At 44.2% G+C, this 13,466-nt stretch overlaps 1 protein-coding gene and 1 long non-coding RNA gene across 2 annotated transcripts; both read left to right on the forward strand.

Moving 5' to 3' along the window:
• The first annotated feature begins 25 nt into the window (after positions 1–25).
• CENPQ (centromere protein Q) lies at positions 26–12,360 on the forward strand. Its single transcript, XM_079970105.1, has 8 exons — positions 26–220; positions 4,217–4,274; positions 6,044–6,164; positions 8,016–8,084; positions 9,537–9,666; positions 10,400–10,519; positions 11,223–11,300; positions 11,762–12,360. Exons 1-8 carry the CDS (start codon positions 95–97, stop codon positions 11,885–11,887), a joined length of 828 nt encoding a protein of 275 aa, XP_079826231.1. The 5' UTR covers positions 26–94; the 3' UTR covers positions 11,888–12,360.
• Positions 2,222–3,162, forward strand: LOC307212716. The gene is made up of 2 exons (XR_013837134.1): positions 2,222–2,571; positions 2,838–3,162. It is a non-coding gene; the product is annotated as an uncharacterized lncRNA (long non-coding RNA).
• Positions 12,361–13,466: the final 1,106 nt, after the last annotated feature.

Here is a 13,466-nt window from a genome sequence, read left to right on the forward strand (position 1 = left end):
CGGAACGTCGTCTCGCGAGAGTGGGCGGAGCGAGTGAAACCGCCTTACGGTCTTGAGCGGGAACGGCGGACAGTTTCCCTCAGGTTCAGGAGCGATGAGACGCCGCCCGGGGAAGGGAGCGGCGAGGGCAGCGCCGGGGCCCAGCGGCCGGCCAGGAGGACCCTCCGGCGCGAGAGGGGGAGCTGGCGGGAAGCGGCCGAAGAGGACGCCTGAGGGGAAAGTAAGCGGGCGGTGCGGTGCAGTGGTTGGAGCGCCAGCTATTTGAGGTCCCCTGCAGGTGGCGCTGTGGGCTAAAGCCTCAGCGCCTAGGACTTGCCGATCGAAAGGTCGGCGGTTCGAATCCCTGCGGCGGGGTGCGCTCCCGCTTCTCGGTCCCAGCGCCTGCCAACCTAGCAGTTCGAAAGCACCTCCGGGTGCAAGTAGATAAATAGGGACCGCTTACCAGCGGGAAGGTAAAAGGCGTTTCCGTGTGCGGCTCTGGCTCTGGCTCTGGCCAGAGCAGCGATGTCACGCTGGCCACGTGACCCGGAAGTGTCTCCGGACAGCGCTGGCCCCTGGCCTCTTAAGTGAGATGGGCGCACAACCCCAGAGTCTGTCAAGACTGGCCCGTACGGGCAGGGGTACCTTTATCTTTTACCTCCGTGGATGAAGCCCCTCTCCATTGATGATGAGGAGATGGTCATCTCTTTCAGGGCAAACCACGACTGATAAAGAGGATTTCGTGCTTGACAGAAATGCTGTTCAGCGTTTAAGCGAATGCCACCGCTTGGGAGGCGGGGTGCTCGCACCACCATCCCCCCCCCCCTTTCAGCCCTTGCCGCCGTGTTGGAGTTCACCCGGATAGATCAGGGAGAAAGGTTGTTTTCTGCTGCTCCAGAGAAGCGGACACGGAGCAATGGCTCCAAACTACAAGAAAGAAGATTCCACCTAAACATTAGGAAGAACTTCCTGACAGTAAGAGCTGTTCGACAGTGGAATTTGCTGCCAAGGAGTGTGGTGGAGTCTCCTTCTTTGGAGGTCTTTAAGCAGAGGCTTGACAACCATATGTCAGGAGTGCTCTGATGGTGTTTCCTGCTTGGCAGGGGGTTGGACTCGATGGCCCTGGTGGTCTCTTCCAACTCTATGATTCTATGATTCTATGAGTTGCTGCTAATTCATTGCATGGACAAAACAAGGAATTGCCCTCCAACTCTTTCAGGCTACAAATCCCATTAGCTCCAGCCAGTACAACTGAGCTGTCTCAGGGGATGATGGGAACTGTAGTCTAAAAAAAGGTGGAGGATGTGTCTTAAAATAGAAACTGTGACAATGTGAAAACCAATTAAAATGGTCCTGATTCATTTCGATATCAGCTAACAAAACCCAGAAGCAGTAGCTCTGCAACTGTTCCAACAAAATATCTGTCTGGTACAAGGCCTATTTTACTATATGAATCACTACAGCAACTTACTGCAACACAATATAAAGCTCCACAAATATTATACTAAGATGATGGAGTGATCCAGATAGTAAATTAGGTAACTTAGCTACCTTATGAGATAGACAATCTGTCCATTTCACCCAATGTTATGATAGCCATGTTCAAATATATAAAAGGATGTCACATAGAGGAGGGAGAAAGGTTGTTTTCTGCTGCTCCAGAGAAGCGGACACGGAGCAATGGTTCCAAACTACAAGAAAGAAGATTCCACCTAAGCATTAGGAAGAACTTCCTGACAGTAAGAGCTGTTTGACAGTGGAATTTGCTGCCCAGGAGTGTGGTGGAGTCTCCTCCTTTGGAGGTCTTTAAGCAGAGGCTTGACAACCATATGTCAGGAGTGCTCTGATGGTGTTTCCTGCTTGGCAGGGGGTTGGACTCGATGGCCCTTGTGGTCTCTTCCAACCCTATGATTCTAGGTGCAGGTAACCAGGTGCAGAATGGTTCTGCGCAGGTAACTCTCACGCGAAGGCTGCTTCCCCTTGCCATCGCAGCCTTGCACGGATTGGGGTGGGTGGGTTGGAAATAAATGGAAAGCGGAGGGAAACCACTGTTCCCCACTCCCCTTTTATTTATTCCCACATGCGCACACCTGTGCACCTGGTGGGTTTTCCTCTGGCAGCATCCTAGTGCCTCCCCACACATAGCTGTCAACGTTTCCCTTTTTAAAAGGGATATTCCCTTATTCCGAATAGGATTCCTCGCAAGAAAAGGGAAAAGTTGACAGCTATGTCCCCACAACCTTCTCCACCTTGCAGAAGAGGGAGTTGCAGGGGTTACTGGCTTTACATTATTTCATGTTTACATGTGGACCTCTGGAACCAAACCCTTGTGTAAGATGTGTGTTATGTGTACACAGTTTTGTTTCTTGGGTGTGTGTATATGTGTGTGTGTAGGATTGCATTCTTAGTATCCTGAAGCTGCATAACAAGCTGTGAATGTATTGCTGTACCTCTGCCATAAACTCAAGAATTCAAGCCTTAACCCCCTCTCACCCATCTGCAGTATAACTGGCCTGCCTTAGAAGGTGATTGTAGGGGCTGTGATAATGTTATGTATGCAGTGTGCTTTGTACATTCGAAGTAGCTGTAAGAGTGCTAAGTAGTATCACCATAAAAGGTAAAGGTACCCCTGCCCGTACGGGCCAGTCTTGACAGACTCTGGGGTTGTGTGCCCATCTCACTTAAGAGGCCAGGGGCCAGCGCTGTCCGGAGACACTTCTGGGTCACGTGGCCAGCGTGACATCGCTGCTCTGGCGAGCCAGAGCCGCACACGGAAACGCCGTTTACCTTCCCGCTGGTAAGCGGTCCCTATTTATCTACTTGCACCCGGAGGTGCTTTCGAACTGCTAGGTTGGCAGGCGCTGGGACCGAGCAGCATAGGAAAGCCCAAATTACAGTGATGGTAGACTCAACTGGCCACTAGATGGTGGAGTTGTTCCAGAGATGTGCAACTGGGCAAGCCGTACAGCTGTTAAATAAAGCACCAGAAGTATGCAGCAGTACATAAATGTTTGCAGGGAGGATCGCTTCAGTCATTCAGCAAAAGTTGGATGGTTACTCATAAGTTGCACTGTATTTTCTGACGCACAAATGTTAAGATCTTTAGCCTAGACTTAGTTTGAGGCTGGAACTATGGAGAAGGAGGTTCTGCTTTCTGCTGCACAGAACCCCCCCCCCCCCCCCCGCTATTCACCCCTCATAAATGCAAACAAGCCCCATTGCAGCCAACCACACCTTGGGCCCCCTTAATCCCTCTCACTACCAAGGAAATTGTAACAAGTAAATAGAAAGAGAACCTATCCAGTCAGTGTTAGAAACTGAGATATGAGCAATAGGAGCTAAATGGCACCTTAAACCTAGGTTATAGACACAACAACGGAATGTCTAGGGACACATTTTTATAACAAGAATACAAAGCTGAAAATGAATGAACTGCAGCTAAAATATTATGTTCATTTTTCACATGGTCTAGTCCTTCCCCTGCCTACCACCCATATATTATTAAGAGGGTCTCTTCTCCCGTCTTCAGAGAGTAGCTGGAAGTGGGGAGGCAGAAAAAGGTCCTCCTTTCCTTCTACTCTGCAGTTTTAATCTGAAATCTTAGGTGCAGTACTGCGCCCAGAGCTCAGAAACTGCTTGCACTAATGATATTCCCTGTTGCAAAATGTGCCTATAACAATAGGAGTTTCGAACACCGTATCCAGTTGATGCTGACACAAAACCCCACACGTACTCTATAAAAAGAAAGTAAGTTTCACCCCCTCCTCTCCCCCCTTTTTGCTTTTTCTTCCCCGACCTTATACTGTACTCGACACTGATGTCTCACAACAAACATAACTTCTGTAGAAAAGACCTTATAACCTGAAAAAAGAGGCAATGCATTTTCTTTTGTAAATCGAGAAAATCTTTAATAAAAAAATATTTATTTATTTTTAAAAAGTGAAGGGACTGGCTGGAAGAACAGAGAGAAAGCAATGTATAGTGCAGATTCTGTGCCTGCATACTCAGAAGGAAGTACCACTGCATTTGATGGGGCTTACTTTCAGATAAGTGGTCATGGGAGTGCACTGAAGAATCTTGGTCATTACATATATGTTTAAACTTGATATGGTGCTCATAAAGAAGCCAGTGTGGGCTTCAGTGGGTTGTGAATCAGGCATTTGTATACTACATTTGTAAAAACACATGGCAATTCAAGCATTTAATTGACTCTGTTTTCCTGTATGTTTCTCTATAGCAAGGTGTGCAAGCAGTCCAGAAGAAACAAAGGCAGCAGAGAGCACAGTCTACTGAAGGTATTAGTATTGGTATTAGTAATAATCTTATTATTAGCACAGAGATAGATCTCAAAGCTCTGTTACAATTGTGAATTTGTAGGCAGGGTAAGCTGTAGCCCATAAAATGTAGGGATTTACTATATGAAAAGTGTATGAAAAATTAAGCCACTGTCACAATGTGTCCACACTCTGTTGGTGTTTAGTGTGGATGCATTGTGGGTAATTAAAACTGCTGACACTTCTAAGAGGCTGCTGCCTGTTTGATCCATGGGGAGGAATCCCAGCATTCCACTGACCTCTTCCTCCCTGCCCTAACCTGGCCCAGATTATTCTCCTTTTTACTGTCTGGATATTTCCCCCACGTCTTCCCTTCTGCCTATCCAGACCCCTTCTAAAAAGGGGCAGTGTTCTGTGTTTGGATCCTGTCTCTCTGCAGGCTCCATTCTGCTCTCCTTCCTTCTTCCTTTATGTCAAAATGTAACAACCCCTTTTCTCTTCCCAACTTCTGTAGGATACTTCCCCTTTTCTTTCAAATCTAAACTCCCCCCACCCCATCCTTTTTTATGGTGGTGGCCTATTTCATTCTCTCTCTCTTGGACTTTTTTGCACACTAAACCTGACCAGCTTTGTGGGTCAAAACTCAAACAGCCTTTCCGACTTGTGCGAGCTGGTGGGGTCTCCTTTTGCATTGAGTGGCGTGTGGCTGCCTGCCCCTCAGCAAAGAAGTGCCAGGCGGGAGGAGCAAGCTGCTTTGTGTTCTACAAGGAGGCATTTAAAAAGAACCCTGAAAGTAGGGTGTGTCCTCTCCTACTCCCAGCATCCCTTTCCCCCTCTTCATCTTTACCTCTCATCCTAGGCAACCCCCCCCCCCCCCTTAACAGTCACCCAGCTTTATAGGGACAAGGATAGTCAGGAAAAGACCATCCTGTGCCGGGTGTTTCTTGCTTTCCTTCCCCGTAATAACAAAGTACAGTGGTACCTCGGGTTACAGACCCTTCAGGTTACAGATGCTTCAGGTTTCAGACTCCGCTAACCCAGAAATAGTGCGTCAGGTTAAGAACTTTGCTTCAGGATGAGAACAGAAATTGTGCGACGGCGGCAGCGGAGGCCCCATTAGCTGAAGTGGTACCTCAGGTTAAGAACAATTTCATGTTAAGAACGGACCTCCAGAACGAATTAAGGTCTTAACCTGAGGTACCACTGTATTTCGGTTTGTGATCTTGTTTTGTTCTCTCCACCCCTATACTGCACACTAATTTCAGGAAAGGCAGGCTGGGACTGCCATGTGGAGTGTGTTAGCTCAGCCCTGCAGAGCAGTGACATTGCTTGGATTCCCCTTGGCACATGTGCTCCTACTTAAAGACGCACCAAAGGCGGGCCAGTGAAAGGGCGGGGCAGAATGGGGAAATATTCATTTACACATGTACTGTAACAGAATCATAGCGAAGGTGGCTCCCACAAGGGAGCTGCAGAATGAATGTGGTTGGTTAAAGGAGGCATGCACTCAAAGGTTGAAAATCACTGCTCTAGCACAACCAGGCCAGAGTTGGTAGGTATGGAGGAGTCTTGAAAGGATCCCCATTGTTTAGGAGGCTCTGGGCCATTCCTGGTTCCTTATTTACTATGCAAAGGGGAGGGTGGGACACATAGGAAGTATTAATTGTGGGTGATTTGCAAATGCAGTGACTGTTGCCCTGCAAGTTGGTTAAGAAGTTGTTGGCACAGCATTCTAGGCACATCTAGCAATCACAGTGGTGATATTGAGAAACTTGCTTGTTCTTTGCCAGCCGAAACAACTTCTCTGTCTTCAAAAGTAGTGAAGGTGACTGCAGGCCAAAGAGCAAAATGGCAGCCACTTCCAAAGAACACAAGAGAGCAATTGGACTTCATGATGCATTGGTTAATAACGTAAGTATGAAAGACCTTTCCATCAGTACTATATTAACTTCCTTTGAGAGGCTTCAACTATGTTGATACATTTATTTATAGTTCTTAGACTAATAGAATTGTAGAGGTGGAAGGGACCTGAGGGCCATCTAAGTCCAACTCCCTGCAGTGTGGGCATCTCAGCTAACATCCCATTATATTCAATTAGCCTTCTTCCACTCTTGTTAGCAGACCTTATATCTTGAGTGAATTAAATTGGAAGAATCACTTACAGTTTCTGGACTTAAAATGCTTTATTGGTGCATCAACTATTTACAGTGTGAGTGGAGATGAGAGACATAACACAGGAAACAAAATGGTTCAGCTTTTAGCAGTGGAGTTAAATTAGAGAGCTACACATGGTGGCTGGATTATTATATAAGCAGTGCCCCTTTGTGGTTTAAAGGAACACATGACTTAACTATGAACTCAAGAGAAGGAAATTTATTTGGTTTTCTCCAAGAGAACTTACCTTCCCACAAGCAAAAGGGAATGGCTTTTATTAAGTGGCATTGAAGCAATTAATATTTGCTGGCAGCAAATCTGTATAGTGTATGTATGAATAATGGTATGAGTGAACATCTCAACTGCTGTGCATACAGTTACACAGTCTGTACCCTCGTTTAACAATCATAGAATTGTAGAGATGGAAGCACTTCTGAGTGTTGTCATGTCTTGTAATACATGAATCTTAACTAGAGCATCCATGACCGATGGCCATCCAACCTCTGCTTAAAATCCTTCAAGGAAAGAGAGTCCAGCACGTTCCAAGGGTGTCCATTGAACAGGTCTTACAGTCAGAAAGTTCTTCCTAATGTTTAGTTGGAATTTCCCTTATTGTCATTGGTTTGGATCCTGGCTTCTGTAGCAGGGGAAAACAAGCTTGCTCCATCTTCCATGTGATAGCCTTTGGTTGTTTGAAGATGGTTATCATATCTCCTTCCAGTCTCCTCTTTTCTAGGCTAAACATCCCCAGCTCCCTAAACTGTTCCTCACAAGACTTGGTTTACAGAACCTTATTCATCTTGGTCGCCCTCCTCTGCACACATTCCAGCTTGTCAACATCCTTCTTAAATTGTGCCTAGAACTGGCCACAATACTCTATGTGAGGTCTGACAAAGGCAGAATAGAACAGTACTATAACTTCCCTTGATCAGAACACTATACTTCTGTTGATGCAGCCTAGAATAGCATTCACTTTCTTTTGCTTCTGCATCATGCTATTGACTCTGTAAAGCTTGTCTATTAAGACCTCTAGATCCTTTTCACAAGTACTGCTGGCAAGTCATGGCTCTTATAATTGCGCACCTGGTTCTTCCAGCCTAAATGCAGAATGTGATATTTTTCCCTATTGAAATTCATTCTGTTGGTTTGGGCCCAGTTCTCCAATCTATTAAGGTCATCTTGAATCCCGATCCTGTCCCCTGCAGTGTTAGCTACACCTCCCAGTTTGGTGTCATCTGCAAATTGGATGCTTATCCTCTCAATTCCTTCATCAAAGTCAATCAAAATCAAACATCAATAAGATGTTGAATAATGACGGGCAGCAGAAGAGAACAGTGCTGGACCCACCTGTTCCTTTTTTATTTTTATTTTCTTTATAAATTTTTAATAAACCTTTTTCTTAATACAATAAGATAAAAGAAACTAAGAAAGAAAGAAAATGTAGAGTCCTCTCTGAAAGGTAGCTCTTAACCCTTATCATACGCAGAAAGTGATAGCTATCAGGAAACAAAACAAATCAACCTAGTTCTTATCTGAGAGCAGCAGCAAATTCAGCAAACATTTTTCCACAAGGAAGAAATATCAATATGTTATTATCTTTCCTGCCAGATCTCTTCAGTATGAAACTACACAGAATAACAATGAAACTGAAAAGCACTTAAATTGCCTCAGGAAAAGGTAAGGAATATACCATAGCAAGTGAGGGAAAGGACTGCAGGTGTTTGTGCGACATGACGCTGAGCATGTTTACATACATAAATGCTATTCAGTTACTTTTAATCCCTGGTATACATCCATTAATCTTTAGGGCTTCAGTCTTAAAGGTATAAGAGCAGGTATGATGTGGCTAGAGCGTTGGACTAACACCTGGGAGACCAGGGTTCTAATCCCCGCTCAGCCATGAAGTTCTCTGGGTGACCTTGGGCTAGTTACTGTCTCTCAGCCTAACCTACCTGAAAGGGTTGTTAGGATAAAATGGGGAGAGGGAGAACCATGTATGCCACCTTGAGCACCTCCAAGGAACAGTGAGTTATAAACACTACAATAAAATATCCAATGCAGGGATGTGCCAGATCCAGATGTGTCCAGGCCCCCCTCCCCATGGGCGATTTTGACAGGTGGGGGTGCCATGGATTTGTCAATCATCGGATCTTATATGACATCGGGTGATTGGGTACAGCTGCAAAGGAAGAATGAGGATCACATTCCAGTACTCTATTCTTCCTTTGCAGCAGCTGCATATTGAACTTTGCTGTAACTGATGTCATACATGATGTCAGGCTTGGGAAAGGTGGACATGGTTGGCCAAAAATAGGTTGATGGGGCAACCTCTGAGACCTTGCAGGCCTAGTCATGGACATGAGCCGGAGGTTCCCCACACTTTCCTAATGCTAGGATGTCTCAGTTGGTGTCCCAGTGGATTGGGTCCCACATTATATTGCTTTACTTCTCCCCTTGGAAGCCTATTAAAGTGGTCCCTCGGGTTAAGTACTTAGTTCGTTTCGGAGGTCTGTACTTAACCTGAAACTGTTCTTAACCCGAAGCACCACTTTAGCTAATGGGGCCTCCTGCTGCTGCTGCGCCGCCGCTGCACGATTTCTGTTCTTATCCTGAAGCAAAGTTCTTAACCCGAGGTAATATTTCTGGGTTAGCAGAGTCTGTAACTTGAAGCGTATGTAACCTGAAGCGTATGTAACCCGAGGTACCACTGTATACCTCTGTCAAAGGAGCTGGTGAAATAGACATAGTTTCACTCATAATAAAATACGTTTTGTGAAATGTTAAACCTTTCCGTGAGATAATTATGCTCCAGTGTTCCTTAATTTTGAAAGCCTGGTGCCAGATTGCTCATGAGGGGGGTCAGTCTATGTGATAAAATACATTTAGACCTTTTAGCCTGTTGTTTGGAGAATAAAGTGAAAACAGCCGCTAGGTGTATGGGTTGACCATTTGGATTATATTGAACATTCTCTTCTCCCTCAGTCCAAAGCAAAAAATATTTCTGTGCTGTTCAGTACTTCAAGTAAGCAAGGCTTGTGAGAACTCTAGTAATACAGTAATATAGTATTGCCCTTTCCATAACTATAAATATTACACAAGGTGTGAATCTTGTTTATCGTTTTGCTCAAGGCTTGTCAAACATTTTGAGACCCTAAAGGTTCCCGTGGAGAAGGTGAGCAGCCTGAAGAACGTGCATAAGATGCTAGCAGAGGAAAAGGAAAAGAGTGTTTCTCTTGAAGAGGGTTTGGCAAAACTGCAGGTGAGGAAGGAAGAGAGGGTACATCTTGGGGATTTACATGGCATATCATCTGAGTACACAACAAAGGACTAATTCGTTCTGTGAATTAAGAAGATTATGAGCTTTAGGTGATTTGAAACCTGAAAGTTTCCTCACTATAGTGCTTCAGTTGGTATTCATAAAGGTTTTGTGTTATTATTGCAAGATATTTCAAATTATTTCACCCCTTCATACCGTAATGCTATACTTCTGCACCCCTCTCTGAGGGGAAATGTAAAGCTTTTTGGTACAGATGGAGCTATTGTATTTTCCAAAATCTTTATGCCTAGACCATCTTTATTGGTTATCATACAAAATCTGCTTCATGCTGCCAGTTTTTATGGCATTTTTCAAAGTAAGAGAGGTGGAAATTGGTGTAACAGACTCTTTTAAATGTCATAACAACCATGGCACCACAAATTATTTATAAGAGTTAATATTTGTGAATCATAAAATTAACCCTTGCTTCCCAGGTTACATATTATAAACCATTATGTATTATCAGACAAGTGTTCCTTCTGTTCAAGTAGAAAAGAGATCTTTTGCAATCTATTCTGTAGAATGACTCATGAAAGATGGCGAATACTTGAGCTGCTTCAGCCTCATAACCGATATGTAGCAGTGGGAGCTAATTAATCCTGGCAGAATGTTTGCTACACAGATGGTTCCTTGCTTTAAATATATTTCTTAAGTTTCATTTTCCTTTTAAATGCAGGAAGAAATAAACAAAGTTTCGTCAACAGCAGAGCTCCATGAAGGAAATATTCAACATCTCCAGAACAAAATACACAAATTAAAATGTCAGCTGGCTACAGAGAAAGCAACAGCAAATGAGGTATCTCTGAGATGGGGATGGAATTTTGAGTCTGGGCACGATGAACTGGGCTTGTCTCAAAGGACAATGGAGTGTGTCTCTGGGGATGAAGTCAAACCGCTGTGTTCGCAGCACCGAAGTTACCTCTCTGGGGCACAAGCCTGGGCAGTGTGTGTGTGCAGGTCCTGGGCTGTCCTGACGACAAGACCTGCCTCTCGGCCTCACTGATGTGGTAAAAACGAAAGCAGAGCAATATGTTTGGCGCCAGCTTGGCTGCAGGAGTTGCCAGAAGTTGCCAACTGTCTTAGATCCGGATTTGTGTAGGGTTTACCCATTCTTTCCCAAAGGTATTATGCAAGGCAGTGGAGGTTTAGAATCAGAGTTGTCCTTCTAGATGAACTACTCCCCAGGTTGACGAGCCTCATCTGACCAGACTCTTGAGTCCATGGAAGAATGAATTCAGGATTGCTGAAGGCGTATCGTTGACATAGCAGTTTGAAAAGGAGGTATAGCTAAATATATTGGAATATAGCAGTATATAAGTATATTATAAATAACATATTAGATATGATTTAGTACAAGTACACAGGGGAGGAATGAGGTAGATGTTTGATATATGCATGCATGCATGCCGTTCCTCTCAAAGGAGCCCAGGGCAGCAAAAGATGAAACATTTTTAAAAAATCCAATACAGATGTAGATATTTCCTCTCTTCCCTCTCTAGTTAATCCAGACAAATGGCAGTGATGATCTTGGTCTTCCTGATGTTGCACAGTGCCGACTCACAGCACCCATTCTTCAGGTGAGTGGCGGGAGGGCTGTTTCAGAAGGCTCCCAAGAGTGAAGAGGAAGTTGCTCTTAAAAATCACTTCTTGCAAAAGTATCTTTTCTATTTTGTTCCAGAACCAGCGCCTTTCTTCTTGTTCACACAGTGATTAAATGGTATTTCCTAAACCCAGCCTCCTTCAGCCTGGTGCCCTCTAGATGATGATGGACAGCTCCCACCAATCCTAGCCGGTGTGGCAAGCAGTCAGCAGTGTGGGAGCTGTAATCCAGCAACATTAGAAAAGTTCCAGGGTGGAGAAGGCTGTCCAGAAACCATTCTTTCTTGTGTATTAAGGCTTGCTGCTCCTTAATTTTGTCTGCCCTCTTTGCATCCTTGAGCTACCTGAAGCTTTGCTGGAAATTGCACTGATTTCCTACCTGAAAATCCTTTGTTTTCCTCATACCATCTTAAACTTTCTCCCTTTTCACATTCTGTAGGATGAGCTTCTGAAGGTCAGGAACCAAGAAGGTCTTCTTAATGACATAAACACCATACAAGAATCAGAAGAAATGAAGACACTGTTTGCTTTCCTAGAACAGGCATATGACTATGTGGATGTCTGAAGAAAGTCAGTTGAAGGACATTACTTATTGAAGAACAAGGATTAGCCCTATTTCTTGGTGCTATTATCTTCCATGAACATTTTGTTCTCAAAACATGATGGTTATGACGGTACTCTGTCTTCAGGAAAGTGATGGATTGTTACAATCTGCGTTGTGTTTTGTGGAGACTTTTAAAACAAATTGAGATATCTTAAAGTTAACCACCCTATCTGACAATATGTATATATCTTTGTAGCTTATTTGCCTGTATCATGAGAAATTTCCCTTTTATTGCAGTAATCCTGATAAATGTGCAATATTCTACAGTTCTAGTGATACAAAGAACTTGAGAGACTGGCTCCACACAAAAGAGCTCTATGAGACTTTTGCTTTTATAAATTTCTATTTATTTTTCCAGATAATGAAATAAAAAAACTTAAATATGTATTGTATTGATTGCTGGGTCTAATATGAATAAAGTAGCATCTGCCTCACTTTTGTGACATGCTGCAGACATATATTTTTGTGTAACCATGTGTAGCCATCCTTGCTACAAATAGGGTTGGTTTTGGCTACTCAAGTCAGTGCTGCTGCAGGTAAAACCAGTCAGCAGTTTGGTTTACTAATCTCACCAACAAGCTGATTTAAGTGTGAACAAGTTAGGCTTAGTCGTTGTTTATGGCTCTTTCAAATCATCCAGGTGCAGCCCAGGCTGGGGGAGCAGCAGTTCCAAAAGATTAATTGCAAGAGGGGATGATCTTAAGCATGCCATGCTGGACATTTTAACCCCTTAGTAGTAGTAGTAGTAGTAGTAGTAGTAGTAGTAGTAAAACACAATACTTTATTTAAGGGGTCTCAGTGCCCCATCCCAACCCACAGACACTTCCTTTTCCATCAACCAACATTAAGGGGTAGGGCCTATTGGGGGCGGGGGGGGGGGCTTTCCTGATGGGATGAGCCAACCTAGCCTCTCCTTACTATGTGTGCTACATTCAGAAGCTGAGAAGCTTGCAGTAAGTATCCTGGAGATTGAATTTGGCTCCCATCATCCCAAGTCATTGTCATATAGTGGTACCTCGGCTTAAGTACTTAATTCGTTCCAGAGGTCCGTTCTTAACCTGAAACTGTTCTTAACCTGAAGACCACTTTAGCTAATGGGGCTTGCTGCTGCGCTGCCGCTGCACAATTTCTGTTCTCATCCTGAAGCAAAGTTCTTAACCCGAGGTACTATTTCTGGATTAGTGGAGTCTGTAACCTGAAGCGTCTGTAACCCAAGGTACCACTGTATTCCGTTGATTCTAAGCAGAAGGAGCAGCTGTCAAGTGCCTCTTTTGAAGTAAGCATGCAGAAGAAGGGTGGATAAGCAAGTTTGACTTTTCCAATCTAGCAGAGCAACTCCCTGCTTAGCTCCCCAATGTAAGTTGTCAGGGTTTTATTCAGTGCCTCCTGCCTCAGTGCCCTAGAAATCTACTGAGTTTCTCATGAAAATCGTAAGGTACAATAATAGGTTTTCATTTATATCAAATGGGAAGGGTTGTGAATGATTTAGGCTTCTATCTGCATTTTAAAAGAGGAAAATAAAGTCTTGCTTGCAATCTAA

Source organism: Podarcis cretensis (genome assembly GCF_951804945.1).
Source record: "Podarcis cretensis genome assembly, chromosome: 3".
In the NCBI taxonomy this organism is placed as follows: domain Eukaryota; kingdom Metazoa; phylum Chordata; class Lepidosauria; order Squamata; family Lacertidae; genus Podarcis; species Podarcis cretensis.

What these genes read in the sequence shown, in the direction of transcription:
- CENPQ (XM_079970105.1), top strand. Translation starts at nt 95, where the DNA reads ATGAGACGCCGCCCGGGGAAGGGAGCGGCGAGGGCAGCGCCGGGGCCC. An exon ending in AGAGGACGCCTGAGGGGAAA is followed by an intron (nt 221 to 4,216) that starts GTAAGCGGGCGG and finishes GTTTCTCTATAG; the next exon opens with CAAGGTGTGCAAGCAGTCCA. An exon ending in TCACAGCACCCATTCTTCAG is followed by an intron (nt 11,301 to 11,761) that starts GTGAGTGGCGGG and finishes CACATTCTGTAG; the next exon opens with GATGAGCTTCTGAAGGTCAG.